The following is a 27,986-nucleotide window of genomic DNA, read 5'->3' on the forward strand; positions in this document are numbered from 1 at the left end:
GCCTCACGGTTCCCTCTTGAGAGATGAAGATGGACGTCGCTTTAGCACACCCCGAGCAGACTTGCATCGTTGCTCGGTATCTCAGCAACATTCTGGAAGACATTCTCGTGAAAGACATGCGCTTCCACCTGTGTCAGCTCATTTGGAGAACTGTCGCCAGAAAAATGAAACAGAAGGAAACAGAAAAAGAAAATACACCCGTGCAGAAGGTAGTGAAAGTGAAATAGAAAGGAAAGACAGAAAGATAGAAAAGGAGCTTTTAGGTGGTGAAAAAAAGGCAAAAATATCACAAGTTCTAGAAGAAAAAGAAGTCTAAGGATAAACATGGAGAGAAGGATTCCAAGTAAGCAAGGATTCCAGCATACTCCGCATTTTTTATCCTGATTCTTTTCTGGGTGTTTCTCATGTATTCCTTTTTTTTTTTTTTTTCCTCCTGTTTTTTTCTTCTTCTTTTTTTTTTTTTTTTTTTTTTCTGGTAGTTTCTAAGTTACTTAGATAGCATCAGCTGGCTGGGGATCATGTTGTTAGGTTGATCATTGAAGATAGGAAAGCTATTGCTGAATTGTGTCAGAGCACTAGCACTAGCTTTGGACCACATAGTTGGAAACACATCTGTACACCATTCTGGATTAGGTTAAAAGTTTTTTTCTGCTTGCACGTATTCCAGAGCTAGCCATTGCTAATGATCTGTGTACAAAGCAGGACGTATGGTCCTTTAATCTGAGGGCTTAAGTTTGCTACATCTAAAGTAAGTTGCCTTTGCACAAAGCACCACAAAATAGCTGACATGCTGCAAATCATCACCTGTGGTAAAATAAATAAAGTTTCATATAGGCAACAAGTGCCACATCTTTTTTTCTCTTTTAAACTTGCATGTTTCTTTCAGACTTCACAATTTGTGTTTCTGTGCGCTCCACTTTGACAATGCCAATCGCAAGCGTAAAAAAAGAAGAAAAAGGAGAAGAAAAAGAAGAAGAAAGAGAAATACCAGGAAAGTGAAAGGCTCCTTGGAACACTTAGATCCTCGTTTCCAGAAGATAACGCGGGAGAAGAAGGAAGAATCCATCCTCCAGATGGCTCTTCATGTGAGCAATGCAGAAGTGAGAGCAGTAAACAACCTTACAAGGAAGGGAAGCCTTCCAGTGCAGGCGAAAGCAAGAAATACAGCTCTGTCTCATCCAACGAGTGTGTTAAAGGTAAGCGGCCGCAGTGTGTTTGAGGAATTCCTTTTCTATTAATGTAGAGATTATGTCAAACAGTCTTGAAGTGCTTGGTGACTTAACAGTCTGCTGGATATTTAAAAAAAAAGTTGATGGACTTTTTCTTTCCGTTTTTAAATGACCACTAGGAAAGAAGGCCAGAAATAAAGAGGTGAAAGGCAAATAGTTTTCATTTGGTGTGATGATTAAGTGTCAAACAAGAGGAAGAGTTGCAAGATCCCTTCTTAAATTCAGTCCAGCCAAGTAGGAAAAGTAAATGTGGACAGCTGTATCTTGGCAAAGAAGATAGTAGGGAGCAAGGAGGTTTAGCAGTCAAGATGGAAGGTGATGCCATGAGGCTTACAGGCTAGGAATGTTCTAGTGAAACCCAGCCTTCCTAAAGAAGCCTGCCTGAATAATTCCTGTGAATAACAGACTCTGTTCAGCTATTTCCTAACATAGAAAGGGTGCTGACTGCTTCTTCAGAGTAACATAAGTTAGTGATGCTACTGAAATAGTTGTGGTTCAGACGTAGATCTGATTTCTCCTAAGCACGCTGAATTCACAGCTGTTGATCCTCCAGAGGAGGCTTTGCAATTGAACACCTGGAGAATAGGTAAATTTCCCGCTGTTGTTCTCCTCTCCTCTCCTTTTGTTTTGTTTTGTTTTGTTTTTTTCCTAGTAGCATAGGCTTAAGACTCTGAGGAAAGGGGCTGCTTTTTTTCATTTCTAACACTGGCTGTTCCTCCTGAGCCCCGCCTTCTATTTTTGCAGTCACAGGATATGTGAATGTAAATTTGTGGGAGAGAGGTAGAAAACTGTTTCAACTGGTGTTTTTTTCGGTTATGTGGGTAGAACAAGTCGAGTGGTTTTGAATCTTCTGGCTCTTACTCAGAGCGGCATGTGGAAAGAGACAGATGCATTTGCTTTTTTAGTGCAATGGCTTCAGAAGCAAGAGGGGAAAAAGCACTTTCTCTGGGAGCTGGAGAAGGTGTCCTAATCGCAGGAGAGGTTTCTAAATGGCATATCTTTGCGAGTGTTCCTGTAGTCCGGAGGTTTTTGTTTGTTTATTTGCCTTTGGAAGGTTTTACTCTTAATCTTCACGTCCTTCAGCAGAAGTGAGAAATGTGATTTTATTTTGTGCAGTGTCGCGGACCCTCCGAAATCTACTGGGAAGGATGAATACCTTGCACAGTACCAATGTGATGACGGTGGAGACTCTGCAATGCACAAGCTCGGTCGAGATAAGTTAGGTAAGCTGTAATAACCAATTAAAAGGATCCAAAGAGAAAATTTTCACAAGTTTCCTGTGTAAAAATTACGGCGATTCGAGTCAGAGGTGTGCTTGCTTTGCAAAAGATGGCCAAGTACCTGACTCTGCAGTGTTCTATAAGTAATTATGTAATTAAAAGACCTTCGTGTGCATTCCGACTCTGGGTGCTTATTGGCGCGGTGCACTGGGCACGAACCTGTGGGCTACATCTCTACTCAGTGTCATGCCTACAGACAACCCTTTACTGTTGGGACCTGCATATTTTTCTGTGCATTCAACACAAACCCTTTGGCACAACTAGTTAACCACGTAGCTGCCAGTCCACCACTCAGTTGCACTGGTGAAGAGGAAAAGCTACCGTAGGAGCACATCCTCTAAATGCAAGCTTCACTCAGCTGGTCATTTACTGTAGGACAAGATTTGAAAATTGCAAGGCTTCCGTGTTTTCAGCTGAATAAAGTTCCAACAAAATCATCCTCTGGGATTTGAAGCTTACTTCACATTACATGCCAACAACTCTTTTCCCTCTATTGTAAAGCGGATCCCTGCTGTTAGTTGCTCTAGAAGAAAAGGAATCATCGGTTTGGTTAACAAATACCCGCTTTTGCAAACGAGAAGTGTTTTCTCTTCCTTTTGAATGACTCCACACTTCTCTGGATTGCTTACCTAGAATCAGAGAACATCCCAAGGTGGCAAGGACTCCCAATAATCACCGAGTCCAACTCCTGGCTCCACACAGGACCACCCCAAACTGAGACCCGATGTCTGAGAGCATTGTTCAACACTTGTTAACCTCCATCAGGCTTGGTACCATGAGCAGTGCCCTGGGCAGCTGTCCCAGTGCCTGGCCACCCCCTCAGCGCAGCACCTGAGGCGCACGGGGCTCTGTGGGGCGGCCCAGGAGGGGAGGACGGCGGGGCGGCCCGGGAGGGGAGGACGGCGGGGCGAAGCAGCGGCACCCTCAGAGCCGTCTCCCCGCTGCCTCGGCCGTGTGTCGGGGCTTTTTCGTGTCGCGCCCTCGGGCTCTCGCCGCGGGCGAGATGCTGCTCCCCAGCGCAGACCCCTTGCGCGCGGGGCCTGCCCGCTGTGGCGGCGGGAGGGAAACCCCAACCCCAAAGCCCTCCCGGCAGGGAGAGCTTGGGGTAAGGGCCGATCCGGCACCGACAGTAAACACACGCCGAAGGAAACGCTCTGGTTTTAGCCGTGAGCAGCACGGCCAGGTTCAAAAGGCGTCACGCTGGAGCTCCGAGTTCGGCGGCGTTCCGAGGCCGTTGTGGCGGTTGTGGAGACGGCCCTGGCTGAGGTGGCTGCTGCTGTTGCTGCTGTCCCCTCTGTCCCCGCTGTTGCCGCTGTTCCCGGACCTTGGAGACCCCCGGCAGCTCCCTGTGACAGGCCCTGTGGCCCCGGGGAGCTTCCCGCCGCCTCGTCGGCCAGCCTGGCAGCAATCCTGCCAGCACAGAATAGCTCACTGCGTTTCAGGGTAAAGTGACAATTAATTTCTATTTCCTGGCCTGGGTGCTGCTTTCTTCTTTAAGGAAGCTTCAAGGTTAAAGGTTAAACTCAGTTATGTCAGGGTTCAACTCCGTTTCGTGAAGGGGCTCTTGTACGAAAGCTTAAGCTGTGATTGACTCTCTGCTAAGCGGAGGCCAAACGTGTACCTACTGAGAAGCAGGTCCTAAGTGATAACGTTTTCTAAAGAGACTGCTAAACACATCTGAACAGTGCTGCTGCAGAACTCTGAATGGGGGGATAGCAACTGTCTTAACTGATCTGGAATCTTGAGTTTACTTTTCAGTGGACAAGAGGTGTGTCTCTCAAGGCAAACAAAGAGAGGAGTAACACAGTAACACCCGATACTCATGTCAACATAAATTTATGCTCAGAGTGTAGGTGTAGGAACAGCATCGGTATGTATATGGAACATCGGGAGAGGAAGCTCTGTTGGTATTTACAGTTTTTCTACTACCTTGTCAGAGAGACGTTATCTCCACATTAGAAATGGATGTATTTTGAAAAAGTGGTGGTGGATCGGATTTCTTCTTTCTAGTGTTAATATTTGCTCTTGAATCATACTTAATACCTGGTAACGCCTCAATCAGTTGTCAAAAATAAACTTAAAAATGTGTAAGGCTTATCTCATTGGTCAGTATAAAGATCAAGGCTTTTTTCCTTTTTCCTTTTTCCTTTTTCCTTTTCCTTTCTTTTCTTCTTCCCCAGTATTGCTTTTCTGTTCTCCTTCTCACTGCAGTCTTGATTTTGTTTCTTGTCCCTTAAGTGTGTTTTCAATGTGTTGCTGAAACATTTTCCCTTTCAACCTGAAAAAAGGAGCTGTCACTGGTGAAGATCGGAGCTTATCTGAAAATCCCTGAGCCCAGGAGCTGTCACCTTAGTCTTCCAATCGGACAAGGACGACTTCATTTCTCATGTAAATGCATTTTTCAGGTTTGCGTATTGTTTTTTCAGGAATGGAAAGTGTGTATAGAATGGATTTAAAATCAATCTTAAATGTAAAATGTCAAGGGAAAAAAGTTCTAATTACAACCTCTGCACACAATTTGCCAGCTGTGGGACTAGGAGTTTTCTTATTTACTGTGTTTTGTTTAACGTGTCTGAAGTTTAATGGATAGCAATCAAGGCGTGCTAGAAATCTGAAAGCACTTTATGCTTTGTTCTCTCAGTCATTTTGGTATAACAAACTAGCTTATGTTTTAAACCCTCCATTAGGTTAGTGGTTTCCCTAAAGGTAACAAGTCCCTGTGTGCTACAGTAAGACAGTAACAAAACATGAAGTATAGAAGTTCATCCTGTCATTATTCAGCTTCTGCCTATGGACACACAATTACGCTTATTTAAAGCGGTATCACCTTGAAACCTAATCAGCATTTTAAAAAGGACTTTGTAGCAGTTATTGGCTTTTGTCCTGGAGGGCTGAGGTTTGTTTTGTTTTGTTTTACATTCAGCATTTCCGTTTCTAGCTTACATTCCCCTGTTGTTTTGCATGAGGAAAACATGCAACTTTACAAAGTAGAACGGAAAGAGCTGCTTTTTAGTCTAACTTTTCAGTTTTTCGTAGGAGTTTTAAATGTGGTAGGTGCAAAACACCAGAAGTACTGCTGCCAAAGTTATATTCAAACTCGTATTTTATCCGATCTTTTAGGTTTGACTCAGAATCTGAACCCCGAGGTTTAAGCTCCTGTACTGGATTTTATTGGTTAGCGTTGATCATCTGGCTGATCAGAAGCAGACCCTTTCTCCAGCTGTTGAGGGCAGCTGGACAATGCAGATTCAAAGGTGCTACTCTTTAAAACCTAGCCCAAACCTGAAGGCTTGCCATGGAACCTGTCTCATTTTTATCTGAAGGTAATGGCAACATTCTTCTCACATCTTGGAGAGAAGAGGCATTTTGCTGCTCTGTTGTTGTACTAATTGTTTTGTAGCCTGAACATGTATTGAGAGCATGAAACAGAATGGGGCAAAGCGGAGATGGGAGTCGTCTGTAATATGTGTGTCTGGATTGAAAGCGAAAGGATGCTTCCATTCAAAGATCGTCGTCTGTTGGGTGCTCCAGACTGCACAAAATGCCAAAGCTTTTTGCCTTATAAACACTGATCAGCCTTGTTTTTTTTTTTATTTCTGCTGCTGTCTAACAGGGTTTCTCTGAGCTTTTCATGTGTTTGCTTTCTAAACTGCCGTAGATGCACAGCCTCGGGTCCGGAGAAACGCTTGCAAAGCTGCCACTTCCCCACCTTCTGCTGGGGACAAAGCTGTGGGGATGAAGCCTTGCTCTCCCACGGAGCCCAAAGAAAAGCTAATACTCTTGGAAGTGCCCCCAGTCAACACTGAGCCAGGCCGGCGACATTTAGACTGGGATGAAATGGAAGAGATTGGAAAGCGCTCAAGAGAGAGCAGACGGCTGGAGAAGGTAGTGTGGCGGGAAAAAAGGCGCCCCTCTACGTGCTCACGAATGTGGGGTGGGCAGCAAAGGAGAAGGTTGGAGATTGTTCTGGATATTACCTTCTCAGTAGTCCCTTGACCACATCGTGCCTCACAGCTGAGATGCTACAAGCTGTCTCAAACAACTGGTTTGGCTTCTGAACACTCTGGTGATGTAAACACTCTTTTCTGGGTAACTGAAGTGTCAAGAAATGGAAGTTGAAGCAACGTTCAGGTGTGGGGATGGAGTCATCTGAGCTCTAGTGAACCTGACACAATCAGAAAAGAGATGGTGGCTGGGAGACTTTTTTCAGCTGGGGCACCTATGTCCAGTATGCTGCTCTTGTGCTTGGTGCTCTAGGGAGCATCTGCCTGTGGGCCTGGCACTGGAAGGGAATGGCACTCCCAGATAAGCGCTTGGTCCCATCGCAGGGTGCTGAGTCCCATCTACACGCACTTCTGAGATGGATCCCTGCCTGTAGTTTCTCCAAAGGGAATGCAGCAACTCCAGGGCCTCACTGAAAGCTAACTGGGACCATTGCTTTACTTGCAGATCAAAGACAGCCCGATAGAATGGAAAGAAAAGTGTCGGCTGGTGAGATCTGGGGATGCACCCGTCGATGAACACTGCCTGCCATCAACTATAGAGGGTGACATGGGAGCACTGGTTGACCGCTATCGCAGAAATGCCGTTGTGAACTATCTGAATTGCTCCAAGCAGTGCAAGGAGCGTAACATCTGTCTCACCGACAAAGCGCTGCAAAGAGGTAAAGCAAAGAGCAAGGAATGTACTAATGTGAACGTACTAAGCCCGACATGCTCCTGCCTCTTCCCAAGACCCAGAAGCACGATGCATGTTCAGGGTGGGGCACTGCTGATGGAGAATGTTTGCAGCCCTTGGAGGGCCACGGCAGATGCTGCTGGTTAGGATCAGCAATACCATCAGCAGGGCCAGAGCAGGGCTGAGATAGCAAAGAGTGCTACAGAGCAGCCAGGGCCACGTCCCCCTGGACTGGTAGCCAGGATCAGACACGAGTGCAGTTAATGAGGCAAGTTCATGGTGATGGGGCAGGTGCAAGGTCAGGCAAAGGTCATGGTCAGACCATGGTCAGGTTCAGCAGGTCCATGGCCAGGCACAGCTGAGTCAGAGCTGTGTCAGCTGGACACTGCTACAGCTGCAACGTGAGCGAAGGGCTGAGCTGAAATGGGGCTCCTGAGCCCAGGGCAGGGCGTGTGGGAAGAGGCCCCATGTGAAGTTGGCCAGGGCCATCATGTCCTCTCAGCACTTGCTGGGCCATCACGTCTTCCTCCTTTCCAGAGCGGGGCCATCTTTTCTGTCCCCTCCCGGTCAGTATCACTGACCAAACCCAGAGGTGACCTGGATCGGCAGGGGGACAGGCTTGGGGCAACAGGAGAACAGAGTTTTCTTGGCTATTCAGCATTGGCTGTCCATACACCATTGCTTTTCTCTGTGCGCTTTGTCAACAGGCCTGCTGCACCCAGGAGACAAGATCATCAAAGAAGGAGAAGACGTGAGGAAGATCAGGCAGCCTGGAGGATACTACAGCACAGGACATGCTGACGCCACATCTCCTCTGAGCATGTCCAGGTCAAAAAGTGCATCAGGAAAACAGGCCAAGGAGGCAGAAAACAGGTTGGTTCAAAGAGGGCTTATGATCAGTCCCTTCCTGCTGCCCTGCTGTGCATCAGCTCCCACTGCATCAGAGGTATCAAAGTGGAATGTTAGGGTGCTGCAAGGTAGCAGCAAGCGATAGCAGAGGAAGAGAGATCTCTTCTCAGCTACACGGCCACTGCTGTGTTTTTGCTGACTTGCGGGGTTGCAGTGGTGCTGGCGAACAGCTTCTCTGTACTCCAAACTGCAGAGATGACAGAACTTCTCACCTAAGACGGTCCTTGTCAGGCCAACCCAACGCTTCTTGGAAATCCTCTCAGAGAATGTTTTTTCTTGCGTAAGAAAGGCAATCCCAAAGAATCCAGCTTTGGATGACTGGAGAAGCTCTCCAGTCGGGGGCAGAAGCAGCCTGCTACAGCAGCGTGCAGCCAGCAGCCAGCTGCTCCTAGTAGGGCGGTGCTTCTTTTCCTCCCATTACACCTCAGTTCCTCTGTTTCTCTAGAAAACTGACCCTTCAGAGTGTTACTAACCGTTGCAGGAGAAAAGTCAGATGCAGGTGGCAGATCTGTTTTCCTGAGCAACGTTCTTTGCATCTCAACATTTATCTGTAGGATCTGGAGATGCAAGTTTTCTAGACATAGACACAATGTCAGCCCTGAGAACAGAGGCAGTTTGCCCTAATTTTTCTTGCATCTCAGGTCACCCACAAAAGCTTTTCTTCCAAAACGAGTCCAAGTTCTTTTGCTGTCCTTGTCCCTGCTGTCTTCGGACTCGTACTGTCCAAGGAGTTCATGAGTGTCCAAAGGTCTTTCCTGACCCATGAAACTGGGATGTCCACTACCAGCTTGGTCATAGCACTTGCAGCACCTTCTTTAGTCAAAGTGATTCCCAAATCCGATTGAATAGAAAGACTCAGCCTCACAGCTGAGCTCATGGAAGAAAGGCAGTCCTAAAGAATCCAGCTTTGGAAGACTGGAGAAGCTTTTGAGGAGAAGAAACACTTTGCAAAATAGAGCACAGTCTTCCTAGTTCATCTCAGAGAGTTTATGTACTACAGTGATAGGCAACACATCAGTTCTCAAGACAGCTTCACAAGTTGGCATTTCCAATGTCAGTCACGTAGAAGAAGGACAGGCAGGGGTTTCCAGAAGTCCTAGTAGCTGGTTCTTGTCAGGCTCGCATTTGCCATTACTAGTAATAGCAGTGAAGTTGCCTAGAATTTTATTTCCATAAAACATGCTACTCTCTCTGACTTTTTTTTTTCTTCTTCTTTTCTTTATTTTTCTTTAGGCGTCTTGAGAAGAATAAGAATCAAAAGTCAAGCGACAATAACTTCTGGCCAGGCCATCTCCTGGACAAGATGCGCCTGTACTTTCCAGATAAGGAGCCTGACAGGGCACACGCCTTGTTTAGCTATGTTCACCCAACCAGGCCTGCCTACCGTGGTATCTAAAACCCTGGCTACAGGTAGTTCATCAGAGCCAGGATACTTGGCCTCTAGAGACACTCCATTCGAGAAAACTCATTTCACCTGAAGTTCTTCTCCTAGCGGCATGAGATGTGTGCACAGCTTTGTGACTCATCAGGTCAGCTCATGGGATCTGGGTCAACTTCATGGAGAATATCATCAACTATCCTGAGTTGCAAGGGGTTTGATCATCAAGTCTAACAGCTGGCTTCCCACAGGACTACCTAAAAATTAAACCATATATCTGACAGTGTTGTCCAAAAGCTTCCTGAACTCTGGCTTGCTTGCTGACATGACTGGATCTTGTGGTTAACGCAGGAGGTATCTCAACACCATACGGCCATTCGTTCACTCCCCCATACGCACCCGTGTTGTTTAGCATACTTGAGTTGCATCCCTGTGCCCAGTGGTGTGCTCGTGTGACCCCTGGAGAGCTCACAACACTCCCAGTGCACTCTAGCAACTGCTGGATTTTCCAGGTAGACCTCTAGACTGCTCTTAGAGGTTACTAGGTGTGTGGTGGTTGTACTTGGGTGGGTGGCCAAGCTCCACCACAACTGGTCTCTCACTCCCCCTCCTCAAAGAGAAAGAGGGAGAAATATGATAAAAATGGCTGAGATAAGGACAGGGAGATCGCTTAATAATTACTGTGATAGGCAAAACAGACTCAGCGTAGGGAGATAGTAAGATTTATTGCCTAATACTAACAAGCTAGAGAAGGGAGAAACGAAAAGAAACCAAAAATGCCTTCTCCCCTTCTGCACTCTTCCACTTCCTCCCCCTGAGTGGCGCAGGGGATCGGGGGTTTGGGGGTTATGGTCGGTCTATAGCACTTGGTCTCTGCTGCTCCTTCATGGTCACTCTCATCCCCTGCACTGTGGGGTCCCTCCCACGGGATGCAGTCCTTCCTGAACTGATCTTACGTGGGCTTCCCACAGGCAGCAGCTCTTCAAGAACTGGTTCAGATATGGGTCTGTACCACAGGATCCATCCCTCAGGAGCAAACTTCAACCTGGGACCCCCCTGGGCAGCAGCTCCTGACAGGTCACCTGCTCCTCTCCATGGGCTACAGGTCTGGCCTGGGATCTGCTCTGGCGGGGGTCTTCCACAGGCTGCAGCCTCTGTTGGTGCAGGTCCACCTGCTCCACTGTGGTCTTCTCCACGGGCTGCAGCATGGAACCCTGCCCCACCATGGTACTCCACGGACTGCAGGTGGACAGCCTGTTTCACCATGGTCCTGACCACAGGCAGCAGGGGACTTCTGCTCTGGCACCTGGAGCACCTCTACCCCTCCTTCTTCACTGACCTTGGTGCCTGCAATGCTGTTCCTCACTCTTCTCACTCTCCCAGCTGCTGTGTGGCGCAGCGTTTTTTTCCCTGTCTTAAATATGCTTTCACAGAGGGGCAAAACAACATCACTTACTGGCTCAGCTCTGGTCAGCAGTGGGGCCCTTACCAAACATGGGGCAGCTTCTAGATCCTACTCACAGAAGCCACCCCTATTGCCCCCTGCTACCAAAGCCTTGCCACATAAACCCACTACATGTACAGTAAAATAACAATTGTAAACCAGACCCTGGAAAGGATAAACATCACGTCAGGGAACACATACAGTAAGTAATGTGCTATATAACTCAATTTGGAGAAGAGGCACAGCAGACCTGAGATCAAAGCAATCAACATTGTGACTATCAACTATTAAGCAGATCTAATATACCAATTTTGTTTTAACACACACTGGTCAGGTCTGTCGTTATCTCAACCCTTTGTGCCCCATGTTGGGCATTAAAAAAGACTGTTGTGGCTTAACCCAGCTGGCAGCTAAGCACCACATAGCGCTTCGCTCACCCTCCCCTCTCCCTCTCTGGGATGGGGGAGAGAATTAGAAAGAAATGAAAGCCTGTGGGTTGAGATAAGACAGTTTATTAGGACAGAAACAAAAGGAAAATTATTAATAATAATAATAATAATGTTACAAATGAAGTCTCAACTCAATCTGAATTTAGTAATATTTATAAAAGGCAAGTAAACAGCACTGAGTGCACAGGGAGTCTATGCTCTACGAACACGCACACAAAAACATCGAACCTTGGGTTAGAAACTGGCTGGATAGCCGGGCCCAAAGAGTTGTGGTAAATGGAGTCAAGTCCAGTTGGAGGCCAGTCACTAGTGGCGTCCCCCAGGGCTCGGTGCTGGGGCCGGTCCTCTTTAATATCTTCATCAATGATCTGGACGAGGGCATTGAGTGCACCCTCAGTAAGTTCGCAGATGACACCAAGTTAGGTGCGTGTGTCGATCTGCTCAAGCGTAGGAAGGCTCTGCAGGAGGATCTGGATAGGCTGCACCGATGGGCTGAGGTCAACTGCATGAAGTTTAACAAGGCCAAGTGCCGGGTCCTGCACCTGGGGCGCAATAACCCCAAGCAGAGCTACAGGCTGGGAGATGAGTGGTTGGAGAGCTGCCAGGCAGAGAAGGACCTGGGAGTGATGGTGGACAGTTGGCTGAATATGAGCCAGCAGTGTGCTCAGGTGGCCAAGAAGGCCAACGGCAGCCTGGCTTGTATCAGAAACACTGTGACCAGCAGGGCTAGGGAGGTGATCGTCCCCCTGTACTCGGCTCTGGTGAGGCCGCACCTCGAGTACTGTGTTCAGTTTTGGGCCCCTCGCTACAAGAAGGACATCGAGGTGCTTGAGCGGGTCCAAAGAAGGGCGACGAAGCTGGTGAGGGGCCTGGAGAACAAGTCCTATGAGGAGCGGCTGAAGGAGCTGGTCTTGTTCAGCCTGGAGAAGAGGAGGCTCAGGGGCGACCTTATCGCTCTCTACAGATACCTTAAAGGAGGCTGTAGTGAGGTGGGGGTTGGCCTGTTCTCCCACGTGCCTGGTGACAGGACGAGGGGGAATGGGCTTAAGTTGCGCCAGGGGAGTTTTAGGTTAGATGTTAGGAAGAACTTCTTTACTGAAAGGGTTGTTAGGCACTGGAACAGGCTGCCCAGGGAGGTGGTGGAGTCACCATCCCTGGAAGTCTTCAAAAGACGTTTAGATGTAGAGCTTAGGGATATGGTTTAGTGGGGACTGTTCGTGTTAGGTTAGAGGTTGGACTCGATGATCTTGAGGTCTCTTCCAACCTAGAAATTCTGTGATTCTGTGATTCTAAATATACAGAACATTTCTTTTACATACTTAACCCGATGTCCTGGTTTCAGTTAGAACAGAATTAATTTTCTTCCTAGTAGCTGGTGGAATGCTGTGTTTTGGCTTAGGATGAGAAGAGTGCTGATAACACCCCGATGCTTTAATTGTTGCAGAGCAGTGCTTATACTAAGCCAAGGACATCTCAGCCTTTTGCTCTGTCCTGCCAACGGGCAGGCTGGGGGTGCAGTAAGAGCTGGGAGGGGACAGACCCAGGACAGGTGACCCAAACTAGCCAAAGGGGTATTCCATACCATCTGACGTCATGCTAAACAATATATAGGGGTGGCTAGCCGGGGGGAGGGGGCCCGACTGCTCGGGGTTAGGCTGGGCATCGGTCAGCGAGTGGTGAGCAATTGCATTGTGCATCACTTGTTTGTACGTATTATTATTATTTCCCTATTATTACCATTGTATTATTATTGTTATTATTGTTATTATTATTTTGTTATTATTATTTTCCTGTCTTATTAAACTGTCTTTATCTCAACTCATGGGCTTCACTTTCCATTTCTCTCCCCCATCCCAGAGAGGGAGGGGGGAGGGTGAGCGAACGGCTGCGTGGTGTTTAACTGCCGGCCGGGTTAAACCACGACACCCGAGTACGCCTATACATATGTACAATCAGAAAAGGTAACAAACAATCCTTTAAGTCTATTAATATCAATGTCCATGACTGGGGGAGCATAGTTGGCCTGGTTGAAGTGCTCCCCATATCTTCCATGACTAATAACAGTCTCAATTTTCCATTCCTTTTCTTGATTACAAACACCAGAGAATTCCAAGGCTAGTGGTGGGAACAACATGTTCAGTTGTCAAGCAACTAGGCTTTCGGGCCTCATGCATCCCACTCTTCCTGGATCGAAGGGAAACATATCCGTCTCCTTTTCAAGGCCAATACAGCCTGGGTCAAAAAGCACGTCCAGATCAGCAGGGGGTGCAACAGCAAAGGCCTGCGATGGCAGTAGCGGTGGGAGGGCCGATGGTGTAGCAGAAGGATCAGTAAACGAGCCCGCAGTTCCCTCACTGTCCGGTAAACCACACGTTTCTGACTGTGGTCCCACAGGCCTCTTTAAGGCCTCAGAGACCTGAGGGAACATGCTCATACTGAAGAGAAGGAGAGTCAAAAAGCAGGTCCTTCTAGCAAGACGGAGGTGCTCTCAGAGCGTGGAAGTTGTTGAGCAAAAGCTCACAAGCAGAAGCACTGGGAGGGAAGCAGGTACAGATCTTTCCCTGGTGAAAGAAACAGCCCTGAGAATGGCAGAAGAGCAGTCAAATATTCAAAGTACAGATCTGGCAGCGGAGGAGGATCAGAACAAGGTAGCAATAGATATTACCGATCCAAAGGGGAAAGAAGTTGGAGCAGAGAAAGATACTATTGAGATGAACTGAATGATGATCGAGATGATCATTACAAAAGTGGATGGCCTCACAGTTCATATACAAGAAGTATATGCTTTCCTCTGAGAAGGCTAATTCATCACGAAACAGCTCTCTGCAACTTCTAGTATTAAACGTTGTTTATGGGAAGACTTATTTTTAGTGAATCAAGAAATATATTCATGTAATTCTAGACTGTGTTTTTTGGAAGTGTTTTTCTCTGGCTAGTCCACGAAGTACTCTGGGATAATTTTTCTATCTTCATGGGTCTCTCTTTAGGAGGTAAAATATCCTGAGTATTTGGACCTTCGAGCCTATGTGTCGCAGTCAATTGGAGAACCACTCCTGTACACCTTATATGCCGGTGCTGGTGCATCATGGTATCAACTGTCGCTCAGGATACTACGTATGCTACATAAAGGTAGAAGTCAACGGCATTTCTAACAGGGTAAAGGTTGTGCTGGCAAACCAATTAAAGCATTACTAGTAGCTACTGTTTCTAGGGAAAAAGTGTTGCGAAGCACGGCCGAAAGCACGACAGACACCAGCAGAGTCAGATCATGCTTCACCATTTTATTGCCCGAATAGCCCAACTTTTATAGTGAATTTTACAGGGGTGGACAGTGTTTCACACAAGATTATTGGTCAAAAGCACCTAGACAAACCGTTAAGAAAATAACACCACCTTTTGATTAGAAGTTAGGAAAACAACCCCCTTTGTGCTTAACGGTCACGTAGGCCTAGTCCTTGAGGCCAGCTGCTGATAACAATACTTTCTGAGTTCCTTAATTGGGTGATGTGGGAGTCATTGCCGTGGGAGCTTCTCACAGTTACTCTGGCAGCTTGGTTTGCTCAGCTACAGCAGGCCCTGAGATTTCCAAGGCCTACCCCTGGTTGCTTATGTCCACGTCCTGTATGCCAATTCCCAACAAAAAAGATTTCCTGAAATAATCCAAAACTTGAATCCGGCAGCCCCGTGTGACAGGACCTGTGGCCCCAGGGAGCTGCCCACCGCCTCGTCGGCCAGCCTGGCAGCAATCCTGCCAGCACAGAATAGCTCAGTGGCTTTCCGTGCGTTTCAGGGTAAAGTGACGATTAATTTCTATTTCCTGGCCTGGGTGCTGCTTTCTTCTTTAAGGAAGCTTCAAGGTTAAAGGTTAAACTCAGTTATGTCAGGGTTCAACTCTGTTTCGTGAAGGGGCTCTTGTACGAAAGCTTAAGCTGGGATTGACTCTCTGCTAAGCGGAGGCCAAACGTGTACCTACTGAGAAGCAGGTCCTAAGTGATAACGTTTTCTAAAGAGACTGCTAAACACATCTGAACAGTGCTGCTGCAGAACTCTGAATGGGGGGATAGCAACTGTCTTACTGGTCTGGAATCTTGAGTTTACTTTTCAGTGGACAAGAGGTGTGTCTCTCAAGGCAAACAAAGAGAGGAGTAACACAGTAACACCCGATACTCATGTCAACATAAATTTATGCTCAGAGTGTAGGTGTAGGAACAGCATCGGTATGTATATGGAACATCGGGAGAGGAAGCTCTGTTGGTATTTACAGTTTTTCTACTACCTTGTCAGAGAGACGTTATCTCCACATTAGAAATGGATGTATTTTGAAAAAGTGGTGGTGGATCGGATTTCTTCTTTCTAGTGTTAATATTTGCTCTTGAATCATACTTAATACCTGGTAACGCCTCAATCAGTTGTCAAAAATAAACTTAAAAATGTGTAAGGCTTATCTCATTGGTCGGTATAAAGATCAAGGCCTTTTCTCTTTTTTTCCTTTCCTTTCCTTTCCTTTCCTTTCCTTTCCTTTCCTTTCCTTTCCTTTCCTTTCCTTTCCTTTCCTTTCCTTTCCTTTCCTTTCCTTTCCTTTCCTTTCCTTTCCTTTCCTTTCCTTTCCTTTCCTTTCCTTTCCTTTCCTTTCCTTTCCTTCCCTTCCCTTCCCTTCCCTTCCCTTCCCTTCCCTTCCCTTCCCTTCCCTTCCCTTCCCTTCCCTTCCCTTCCCTTCCCTTCCCTTCCCTTCCCTTCCCTTCCCTTCCCTTCCCTTCCCTTCCCTTCCCTTCCCTTCCCTTCCCTTCCCTTCCCTTCCCTTCCCTTCCCTTCCCTTCCCTTCCCTTCCCTTCCCTTCCCTTCCCTTCCCTTCCCTTCCCTTCCCTTCCCTTCCCTTCCCTTCCCTTCCCTTCCCTTCCCTTCCCTTCCCTTCCCTTCCCTTCCCTTCCCTTCCCTTCCCTTCCCTTCCCTTCCCTTCCCTTCCCTTCCCTTCCCTTCCCTTCCCTTCCCTTCCCTTCCCTTCCCTTCCCTTCCCTTCCCTTCCCTTCCCTTCCCTTCCCTTCCCTTCCCTTCCCTTCCCTTCCCTTCCCTTCCCTTCCCTTCCCTTTCTCCCCAGTACTGTTTTTCTGTTCTCCTTCTCACTGCAGTCTTGATTTTGTTTCTTGTCCCTTAAGTATGTTTTCAATGTGTTGCTGAAACATTTTCCCTTTCAACCTGAAAAAAGGAGCTGTCACTGGTGAAGATGGGAGCATATCTGAAAATCCCTGAGCCCAGGAGCTGTCACCTTAGTCTTCCAATCGGACAAGGACATCTTCATTTCTCATGTAAATGCATTTTTCAGGTTTGTGTATTGTTTTTTCAGGAATGGAAAGTGTGTATAGAATGGATTTAAAATCAATCTTAAATGTAAAATGTCAAGGGAAAAAAGTTCTAGTTACAACCTCTGCACACAATTTGCCAGCTGTGGGACTAGGAGTTTTCTTATTTACTGTGTTTTGTTTAACGTGTCTGAAGTTTAATGGATAGCAATCAAGGCGTGCTAGAAATCTGAAAGCACTTTATGCTTTGTTCTCTCAGTCATTTTGGTATAACAAACTAGCTTATGTTTTAAACCCTCCATTAGGTTAGTGGTTTCCCTAAAGGTAACAAGTCCCTGTGTGCTACAGTAAGACAGTAACAAAACATGAAGTATAGAAGTTCATCCTGTCATTATTCAGCTTCTGCCTATGGACACACAATTACGCTTATTTAAAGCGGTATCACCTTGAAACCTAATCAGCATTTTAAAAAGGACTTTGTAGCAGTTATTGGCTTTTGTCCTGGAGGGCTGAGGTTTGTTTTGTTTTGTTTTGCATTCAGCATTTCCGTTTCTAGCTTACATTCCCCTGTTGTTTTGCATGAGGAAAACATGCAACTTTACAAAGTAGAACGGAAAGAGCTGCTTTTTAGTCTAACTTTTCAGTTTTTCGTAGGAGTTTTAAATGTGGTAGGTGCAAAACACCAGAAGTACTGCTGCCAAAGTTATATTCAAACTCGTATTTCTTGGAGAAGCAGAAGAAGCCCAGGGAGAAATAAATTTGCAAATGTGCTCTTCATGCTCTCCTTTCCCAAGATTTCTCTGAGATACAGCCCATCGTCTGTGGGTTTTGAGGTATATGGTTCCCAGGAGTGAAAAGGAGGGCCAAACGTCTCTCCTCTTGGATCTCAACATGCCAGGGCTTTAGTGTACTGCCACTTACGGCTCCGCTTTTTCACCTGGAAAAAGCGACCACATGATGTAGACTGAGGAGCCCTCACAAATTAACTTGCTATCACAAAGTGACGCCCAGAAAAGGTGTATTTAAAAGCTAGGCTCATTATAGAATAACAACAAACCCCTCATGATTGGTGCAGTAGACATGGAGGTAGAGGGCGATCCCTGGAAAGACAGAAGAAAAGGAGCAGTGAGTTCTGGGTACCTTTGTGCACACGAAACAGAAAAACACAGGCAGTGAAGTAATAGTGTTCCATTACTAACGCCAGCAATAGATAATTGCAACAATTATCTATTAGATCATAGGTAATAATTAACAGATAATTGTGCAACTCTGGAAATCAATAAATAACTGATTCCCCTCAGAGAATGTCTTCTACATTTTTATATTAAAAAGACTCCAGAGTTTGTAATGGATTAAAATCCTACGGAAGTGAAAGAAATGGCATCAGCCACTAGTTCTGCAGAAGCTAAAAGTAGTATCGATAGAGTTTAGATGGAAATTTTCACTTTGTGTGTTTAGTTTGGGGATTCTTTTTAAATCATTCATACCAGCGACTTAGTTCTTAAGGCTGTTTCTTTGAGATTAAGTGACAGGACTTCTGCTACTCTTTTCTTCTTGGAATGCTTCTTGATATTCTTACGTCAACCAGAACTTCTGTCTCTGTCGCAGATGTCAACAATGACCGTAGTTAAGAAGCCCAAATCTTCAAAGTCTAAAAAGCCCTCTTCAAGGCGGTCTGGCAAATCCAAGAAACCAAGTACTAAAATACTGATGTCACGCACCGCAAACTGGGGCCAGATACCGCCTGCAGAAGATTCAAGCCAAGTCTCTGTGGCCCAAGGACGTGGAGGTGCTATTTACTGTAGATCATCTGAAAAATCTAAGGCTTTTGCCCCAAGAGCTCTAAGTAAGTGTGAGCTTTATCCTGACTCCATTTTCTTCAAAGCAAAAGTAGAAAATGCAGTTCTTACTTGTTGCACTGATAGAGAAGGGGACTAGTGTGAACAAAGACTTCAAAAGCGAATCCCCTAAGGCAACTGAAGTGACTGATGTTACAGAAATTAATTTTGATATTTATTTTGATATATTTACAAAAAATAAAATGGTTGATGAAAGCTGTTTTTTTTTTTTTTTCCCCAAAACATTGTGTTGACCAGCCAATTTGAATTTGGCGGTATTAAAGCTGTCTGCAATAAGTTTCTCTGGTTTGGATTGTAGCTAGCTCCTCTAGGTGCTCCTGCAGAATAGTATTTTTTTTAATACCTTTCTTAGAAACAAACAAACAAAATCTCTTTTTAAATGTAACTTTCTTGCAGTCGTTAATGATGGAATTGCTCCGCCACAGAGCATTCTTTTTCCACCTGAGAAGATTTGTATGGATTGGCGAGAAACACAAAGTGTTGGAGTTGGCCTGTACAATCTTGGCAACACATGTTTTCTTAATGCTACTCTACAGTGTTTGACCTACACACCCCCACTTGCCAATTACATGCTTTCTCTCGAGCACGGCCAGTCATGTGAGTACTTTCTAACAGTATTTCGAATCTGTTGGACAGCTCTGAAGGTGAAAGAACAGCAGTGATTCTGAGACAAACTTATTTGCCTGATTTTACCTGTAGAAGCTGGCTTTGAGCACTGTATTAGCAGTGGGCTCCGAATAGCATATGGAGTGCAATTAATGCACTATGTTTTATTTATTTATTTATTTATTTATTTATTTATTTATTTATGTATTTATTAAAGGATCATTTATTGCTTCATGGGAATAATGAAGTGCATTGGACAGTAATGCATTTAGTAGTAATTTTAGAGAGTAATACATTTTTCAGCCTGTGGAGTTCACATTCCTGTCAGCCTTTACAAATGTGACTTTGCAGTAGTCTTTTAGATTTCTCATCACAAAATGCATTTGAATACAGGCTTAGTGGATATTTTTATTCTGTAAAGTTGTGTGAAATGAAATGTTACAAGACTGTTGGGACATTGGCATCTTGGGAGAATAGAATGTAGCAAGGAGAGTGGATATCGTATCTATAGTGTAAATTTTACTTAGATGTTTGTTTGCAGTTATGGATATTTTGCTGGACTGGGATGCTTTCTTCTTTCACTCGTCAGGTCGTGAACAAGATTTTTGCATGATGTGCACAATGGAGACTCACATTAACCAGGCCCTGCGTTGCACTGTTGATGCCATCGAGCCTACGCATGTTATCAGTAATCTCAGTCGTAAGTGGCTTCAGATGTGTTTCTTTTCGATAGCTTGTAATCTTCAAATAATTATTTGATGTGTATAAGTGGTTTTAACACTAGAAAGAAGAGAGATTTTAGAAATACAAGAATGATTTCATTTTTAAATGAGGTGAATACTATCATCTTCTTCTTTAGGAATAGGACAACATTTCCGTTTTGGCAGTCAAGAAGACGCACGCGAGTTCTTGCGCTATACTGTTGATGCTATGCAGGAAGCGTGCTTGAATGGAAGCACCGAGTAGGCATAAACAAGTTCACTTTCATACATTCTCTAGCACCTTCTAGTCCTTTATTTACTATCAAAAATGATCTCTAGCACCTTTTAGTGCCTAATCTACTATCAGCAACGAAAGTCTACATCATCCTTAGTTTTCATAAAACTCTTTGAAGAGTTAACTCTGCGCCTTAAATCTTCTGAGGTCTGATTATAATTTATTTCCAGATTGGACAGACCTTCTCAAGCTACCACCATCATTCATCAAATATTTGGAGGATTTCTAAGATCGAGAGGTACTTTAAAAAATATTCCTGTCCTTAGAACTGATCTGTGTCTTTTGTCGGTAGTAAAGCAGTCTGTAGTTTGTCTAAAGTAGTATCTGTCAACAACTTGAATTTGGACAGTTAGTCTCCTTCACATAAGGTTAAGCATTTATATTTTGCTTCCAGTGAAGTGCTTGAATTGCAAAGCAGTTTCGGATACGTATGAGGCATTTCTTGATATCACTTTGGATATAAAGGTAAGATGTTTTCTAAATATAATTCATGATGTTTAAGTACATGCATAACTTTCTAAATTAAACTTGTTTAACTTAAAAAACCAAACCACATATAATGTTAAAACGTAAGAGCTTGGTGGTGCTAAGGAAGTGGATTGGACTTTGTCCTTCTGTGGAACCCACGTAAATAGTCTCCACATTTGCATTGGGTTTAAGGGGAAAGAATTCTCTTTCTGCAAAAATTATAATGCTGTCATACTTCTTTGTTGTTCTACCCCAATATACATCTAATCGTTAGACTGATGAATTTGTCCCCAGTATTGATGACAAAGCACACTATAGATGCTGTCTAGGCTACTGGAAAAGTATTTGTTCCGAAGTCAAATGACTTCCAGGTGAGGTCAATGCTGAGCATGCTCTTTCTGCCTCCTTCTTCACAGTGCTCATAGTAGATCGCTGGAGTATGTTAGTAAGATTCTCTTATAAACTACTAGTACGTCTCTGGAATTTTGAATTTACGGTGACTTTACGCTCTTCTTTCTCGCTGCTCTAGGCGGTTTCATCTGTTACCAGAGCTCTGGAACTCTTTGTGAAACCTGAAGAGCTGGATGGAGAGAATTGCTATAAATGTAGCGAGTAAGATTTTGACGAATTAGGTCTTAATCCTAGATGTCAGTTTTATATGTCGCATGACTCTGTTGGACTACCTCTAAACTTTGGATCTACTTACGAGTTTTGTGGAAGTTTATAAAACACTTGGATTTTTGTTTCTTTGGAGGGGGGAGGTCTTGTTCAGAGGCATTCCCTATGGGTTTGCAATTGTCTGGCTCGTATTTTGCCATCAGAATTCAAAAAGAGATACTTTTGTTTTTTCTATTTATTAGCTCTCGACAGTACTTTTCTTGATGTAAACTGCCCAGTTTCCGTTGTTCTCTGGGCTAGTGGCTAATTTTCACTGCTTACACTGTAGGTCCTACCTTGGAGCGGGCAATGTATCAAACTGAACTATTGTGTTTCAAAGGATGGCAGACAGTTTCAGTGTCTTTCCAGACAAGCTCAGTACATGAAGACTTCCTACTGTTAAATGTCTCCCTCCTGTAGAATGACCATGTGCTTCTGTTGTATTTTTGATGTTGATAGACGACCTATGTTGGAGATTATTTGCAATTTCTAGTCCTGGGGACCAAGGCTCTCTCGTTCCACTTTCATTATCTGTATTTCCCTTGAAAGCTGAAAGAATGTATCCAGGATTGGAGTTCAAATAGCCACTTTTGTAGACCAAGAAATGGTACCTTGCCATCCAACCTGGTAATACCCTTTCGCGAGAGATTCCTGTTCCCGCTATGCCCAGGGTTTTGGGAGAATTTACCTTCTTCACTGTATTAACAAACCTGACACGCAGTGCATGGGTTTATGAAAAGAAAAAAAAACAACCTATTATGCAAGCAAATGTCATTCAAATAGCATGGGCATGCGTGAGACATTAAAACGAGTTTGTTTTGGGGGCGAAAAAAGAAGATGCCTTCAAACACTTATCTCTGCTTGTTTTTAAGGTGTAAAAAGATGGTTCCTGCATCCAAGAGATTTACCATACACCGTTCTTCCAAGGTTCTCACAATATCACTGAAAAGATTTGCAGATTTCACAGGTGGAAAGATCAACAAGGTATATTTACCACTGTAATGCAACTATATCATCGTGTAATGGGACATCCCCCAGAGCTGAAAGTTGTTAATATTTTCAGACAATAATTGTAGACTAACGACTATGGCTTATTCTTTCTCTTAATACCAATAAAGTTCCCGCTTGACAAGAAGCATATGCTTTCCTCTGAGAAGGCTGATTCATCAGGAAACAGTTCTCTGCAACTTCTAGTCTTAAACATTGTTTATGGGAAGACTTATTTGTAGTGAATCAAGAAATATCTTCTAGAAAGATATTCTAGAAATAAATTCTAGTCTGTGTTTTTTGGAAGTGTTTTTCTCTGGCTAGTCCACGAAGTACTCTGGGATAATTTTTCTATCTTCTTGGTCTCTCTTTAGGAGGTGAAATATCCGGAGTATTTGGACCTGAGAGCCTACATGTCACAGTCAATGGGAGAACCAGTGCTCTATGCCTTATACGCGGTGCTGGTACATCACGGTGTCAGCTGTCACTCAGGACACTATATATGCTATGTAAAGGTAGAAGTCAACAGCATTTCTAACAGGGTAAAGGTTGTGCTGGCAAACCAATTAAAGCGTGACTAGCAGCTACTGTTTCTAGGGAAAAAGATTTCATTATATTTTTATTTGACACGTGTGTATTTTGTTCCTATCCGTGATTTCATTTGGAACACGTGCAATTCACCTAAAGAAATGGTTGTCTTTATTTGCAGGCTGGTAATGGACTTTGGTATCAGATGAATGATGCTAAAGTAGTCCGTACTGACATTAAGAGAGTTCTTGGTCAGCAAGCTTACATACTTTTTTATATCAGGTAATAACAAATCTTAAAATGTGTTCAGAAGAGATTTACTTTCCTGTTATTGATATTTTTCTGTTTTGCAAGTGTTTTTCTTGCTATCCCAGGGAAAGATTATTATTTGTCTAATTCAGTTCTGTCTAACCTGAAATTCTCTGTGTCATTTATTATCTTTTGTTGCTTGGCCTTAAACTGCAGCACTTGTGTAAATTGCTATCTATGTGTTATCTGTAGCTGGCTAATTTAGAGAAGGAGAGAAATGAAGGTCATCTGTGGTGTAAGAATGAATTATGCTCTGAAAGTGATAGTCTTAGTAGGAAGACTGTTCTCTCCTTTTCAGTTTGTAGTCTTGGCGAAGCCTTCTGTAGAGAAGGCTTCCATATCGTATGAACTGTTCCTCTAAAATTGTAGGATGGGATTTAATCCAAGAGTAGGCTGAAAGAAAAACTAAACTACGATCACTGCTGTTTTCTGAAGGCGCTATGATTTGACACTTGGAGAACGTGCGTTTTACTTGCCAGCACCATCTTATCCCTGTTCATTCCCTCCTGGTCAGCAGGGGGCTAATAGCGAGCAGGTTGGATTTATGGGACCACGACTTCTTCCTCATATGATTAAGGTAATTCAGGGAAGTGGGAGGGCAGGTAACGGCACCAAACTGCTAGTGGGTTTGGGGTTTGTTGTGGGGTTTTTTGTTTGGTTTTCGGCATCTTAGTTTTGTTTTCCTTCCCACGCTGCAGCTTTCTTCACAGCCCTCATGCTACAGCCAGAGTCATTCAAACAGTGGTTACTGCTAAATTGTGCAGCCATGCGACTCCATTACTTTATACCTCCAAGACAGCTTTCTAAAGCACAGAGAGCTACGCTCTTTGACAATTTAAGCAGAGTGTACTAATCCTTGAATCATTTAAAAGAGGACTTGTTTTTCCTATCGTCGTCACTTTAGCTAAGACAGGGAAAACTAATTGTCTTATTCCTGAGCACCAGAACAATTACTTCAGGCTTTTCAGGGTATGTTTAAAGGGGAAAATAAATATATTTGGGAATAGCAGCAGGTAATGTTAAGTTGTTTGGCTGGTTTTCAAAGATGATGTTAATTTGATTCCAATCGGCTGTAAACCAAAAGCAGGAATTGAATACACTTATTGGACTTGCATTTATCTTTAAAGGGCAGTGTGTTTTTCTTTGTAGGTGTTAAGACCATTTGTAGAAATACTCAGTAGGAGAGTTTTGTGTTTCAAAATGTTAAATGCAGTGTTTGCGTTAATCCATCTTGCCATTTCTTCTTTTTAAATACAGAATTCAAGCCGTTTAAATGGAAATGGATCCATAAAAGAGGACGCAAAGACCACTGGTATCACCCTAAAAAGGCCATCTTCAGCACCACCAATGGCCTGTGTTCAAAACCAGACAATTACCAGGCCTTCAATTACTGATCTGTCAAGAAAACAGAAGATCACCACCAGTATTCACAATAAATTGCCTGCTCGTCGGACTGTGTCACAGCCTGACTGTCTTAGCAGTGCTGCGGAGGATGAAGATCTCTACCAGGCTGTTCCTTCATCCACAATTACAAATTCGGTAATGCAAATGAAGCAAATGCAAACAAGCAAAAAAGTTTCTGATGAGATTTTTGTGGAGCCAACAGTGAATGAAAATCCTAAACTCAGCTCTGATAACACAGTCCCTTACAGTGCAGAATCTTCAGGAAAATCTGAGGAGGAGTCAAAGGGCTTATTTAAAAGGAATTGCAATGCAATGTCCTCTAATGGAATTTTGGTTGGAAAGGTAGTCCGTACATTGCAGCATTCCAGTTCTTCCTGTCAGAATGCTGACGAAGGAAGATCCCAGCATGAGCTGCCAAAAACCGATTCACTAAATGGTGCTGTTAGGTTAGTTAATGAATCGAAAGAAAACGGACTGAAACTTGATGATTCCACTTGCCGAGTTGAACCTGTTAAACCTTCTGAGATGTTCTTTTCTAAAACAAATGGATTGCTTGAAACATAGATTTGCTTCATCGAGAATTTCTCACCTATGATGTATTCGGGAGTGTTTATTGTGTTCCTAATTCAGGTGAAATACTGAGAAAACACAGCACAAATGTGATTGTAAGACTTTGTGGTATTATCCCATTAGAATTTGCAGACCTGAGCTTACATTAGAACTTGTCAACTTAAGCTCAGCTGAGATAAAAATTCCTAAGTTTCATAAAGTAGATTTTGGGAGGTGAGTTGGGGTTATCTTTGAAGTGTAGATAATGCATACAACTCAAAACGGTCTTGCTTACCATTTAATGGAGAAATTCTGACAAGACTAGTCCTCAGTACTACTGCAAATAGTATTTTTTTGTCTGCTGACTTGTGCGTTTTGATTGCAGATGCCTGGAGCTATGCCTTCAGTCAATCGAGAAGTCGTAACGGAGTCCCTCACAGCCAGCCAGCTGAACAGCTTGTCAGAGGAAACGAGGTAAAATGAGCACAGTCTGATTAAGACAAGACCTTATGGAAGTTGGTTACGGTTTTATCTGTCTACTAATAGTATTTAATGGAAGAATTTAAATTAGTACAATTCCATACTGTATGTCCAGCGTTACGAACAGAACTAATGATCAGCACTGAGCATATCACTCTGATGAAGGTTGGTGCCTCAAGGAGAACTCGTGTTCCTTCATAGAATGTTTTTCCATTTTTCTCCACTGTCTGGAGAAACATTGGCTGTTCCCCGCTCGCCCCTATGCCTTATTTCTCAGAGCAGAAGGTGGAAGGAGACGGATGCGTTTGCTTTTTTAGTGCAATGGCTTCAGAAGCAAGAGGGGAAAAAGCACTTTCTCTGGGAGCTGAAGAAGGTGTCCTAATCACAGGAGAGGTTTCTAAATGGCATATCTTTGCAAGTATTCCTGTAGTCCGGAGGTTTTTGTTTGTTTGTTTGCCTTTGGAAGGTTTTACTCTTAATCTTCACGTCCTTCAGCAGAAGTGAGAAATGTGATTTTATTTTGTGCAGTGTCGCAGACCCTCCGAAATCTACTGGGAAGGATGAATACCTCGCACAGTACCAATGTGATGACGGTGGAGACAAGGAGAAACCAAGAAGATCAAAAGAACGTGACCTCATTTCAAAAGAAAACATTTTGTCTGGCAAAGAGACTTCTGAGCCTGGTGAGAAATTGCGGCAAACTTCCTCTCTCAAGTGTGACACTGAATGTAGCTCTAAAAAGCTTTCCTCCTCAGCTATTGCAGAGAGATGCCAAGATACAAAGGACGAGATGAAAAACACTGAGAAAGAGCATTACCAAAGCAAGAGGGAACATGCTCCTAGTGAAGAGAAGGAGAGTCAAAAAGCAGGTCCTTCTAGCAAGAGGAGGTGTTCTCAGAGCGTGGAAGTTGTGGAGCAAAAGCGTCACAAGCAGGAGCACTGGGAGGGAAGCAGGTACAGATCTTTCCCTGGTGAAAGAAACAGCCCTGAGAATGGCAGAAGAGCAGACAAATATTTCAAGTACAGACCTGGCAGCGGAGGAAGATCAGAACAAGGTAGCAATAGATATTACCGATCCAAAGGGGAAAGAAGTTGGAGCAGAGAAAGATACTATCGAGATGAAGCACGGAGATGGGAAAGATGTAGCTATTACAATGATTACTATTCACCTCATGCGACAGGAGACAGTAGAGAGAGAAAGTTCTCTCACGGCAATGCAGCCCTTGACAAATGGACTGCAACTTACTACGGCAGGTCACATAAGCATTATCATTACAAAAGTGGATGGCCTCACGGTTCCCTCTTGAGAGATGAAGATGGACGTCGCTTTAGCACACCCCGAGCAGACTTGCATCGTTGCTCGGTATCTCAGCAACAGTCTGGAAGACATTCTCGTGAAAGACATGCGCTTCCACCTGTGTCAGCTCATTTGGAGAACTGTCGCCAGAAAAATGAAACAGAAGGAAACAGAAAAAGAAAATACACCCGTGCAGAAGGTAGTGAAAGTGAAATAGAAAGGAAAGACAGAAAGATAGAAAAGGAGCTTTTAGGTGGTGAAAAAAAGGCAAAAATATCACAAATTCTAGAAGAAAAAGAAGTCCAAGGATAAACATGGAGAGAAGGATTCCAAGTAAGCAAGGATTCCAGCATACTCCGCATTTTTTATCCTAATTCTTTTCTGGGTGCTTCTCATGTCTTCCTTTTTTTTTTTTTTCTGGTAGTTTCTAAGTTATTTAGATAGCATCAGCTGGCTGGGGATCATGTTGTTAGGTTGATCAGTGAAGATAGGAAAGCTATTGCTGAATTGTGTCAGAGCACTAGCTTTGGACTACATAGTTCGAATCACATCCGTACACCATTCTGGATTAGGTTAAAAGTTTTTTTCTGCTTGCACGTATTCCAGAGCTAGCCATTGTTAATGATCTGTGTACAAACCAGGACCTATGGTCCTTCAATCTGAGGGCTTAAGTTTGCTGCATTTAAAGTTGCGTGTGCACAAAGCACCACAAAATAGCTGACATGCTGCAAATCATCACCTGTGGTAAAATAAATAAAGTTTCATATAGGCAACAAGTGCCACATCTTTTTTTCTCTTTTAAACTTGCATGTTTCTTTCAGACTTCACAATTTGTGTTTCTGTGCGCTCCACTTTGACAATGCCAATCGCAAGCGTAAAAAAAGAAGAAAAAGGAGAAGAAAAAGAAGAAAAAAGAGAAACACCAGGAAAGTGAAAGGCTCCTTGGAACACTTAGATCCTCGTTTCCAGAAGATAACGCGGGAGAAGAAGGAAGAATCCATCCTCCAGATGGCTCTTCATGTGAGCAATGCAGAAGTGAGAGCAGTAAACAACCTTACAAGGAAGGGAAGCCAGTGCAGGCGGAAGCAAGAAATACAGCTCCGTCTCATCCAACGAGTGTATTAAAGGTAAGCGGCCGCAGTGTGTTTGAGGAATTCCTTTTCTATTAATGTAGAGATTATTT

The 27,986-nt window shown here is 44.1% G+C and overlaps 2 protein-coding genes across 2 annotated transcripts; both read left to right on the top strand.

The window, feature by feature from the left end:
* The first annotated feature begins 23 nt into the window (after positions 1 to 23).
* Positions 24 to 10,098, top strand: LOC137849070 (uncharacterized). The gene is made up of 7 exons (XM_068668551.1): positions 24 to 130; positions 887 to 1,100; positions 2,284 to 2,452; positions 6,168 to 6,394; positions 6,959 to 7,172; positions 7,894 to 8,059; positions 9,329 to 10,098. The coding sequence occupies exons 1-7, from the start codon at positions 24 to 26 to the stop codon at positions 9,489 to 9,491; spliced, it is 1,260 nt and encodes a 419-aa protein (XP_068524652.1). The 3' UTR covers positions 9,492 to 10,098.
* LOC137849071 (ubiquitin carboxyl-terminal hydrolase 42-like) lies at positions 4,796 to 27,928 on the top strand. Its single transcript, XM_068668552.1, is given in 17 exon segments — positions 4,796 to 4,897; positions 18,272 to 18,509; positions 18,919 to 19,119; positions 19,718 to 19,828; positions 19,988 to 20,090; positions 20,295 to 20,362; positions 20,519 to 20,589; positions 21,122 to 21,204; positions 22,122 to 22,233; positions 22,611 to 22,751; positions 22,946 to 23,046; positions 23,509 to 23,650; positions 24,331 to 24,612; positions 25,412 to 25,500; positions 26,035 to 27,064; positions 27,066 to 27,136; positions 27,625 to 27,928. Coding segments are annotated over 16 exon segments (3,147 nt in total). The 5' UTR covers positions 4,796 to 4,897.
* Positions 27,929 to 27,986: the final 58 nt, after the last annotated feature.

The sequence above is a fragment of the Anas acuta genome, unplaced genomic scaffold (assembly GCF_963932015.1).
Source record: "Anas acuta unplaced genomic scaffold, bAnaAcu1.1 SCAFFOLD_54, whole genome shotgun sequence".
NCBI classification, from domain to species: Eukaryota; Metazoa; Chordata; class Aves; order Anseriformes; family Anatidae; genus Anas; species Anas acuta.

Excerpts from the sequence above, each read along its gene's own strand:
- LOC137849070 (XM_068668551.1), top strand. The coding sequence starts at position 24 with ATGAAGATGGACGTCGCTTTAGCACACCCCGAGCAGACTTGCATCGTT. Across the intron at positions 131-886 it reads AAAGACATGCGCTTCCACCT|ACTTCACAATTTGTGTTTCT; the intron begins GTGTCAGCTCAT and ends TGTTTCTTTCAG. Across the intron at positions 6,395-6,958 it reads AGAGCAGACGGCTGGAGAAG|ATCAAAGACAGCCCGATAGA; the intron begins GTAGTGTGGCGG and ends CTTTACTTGCAG.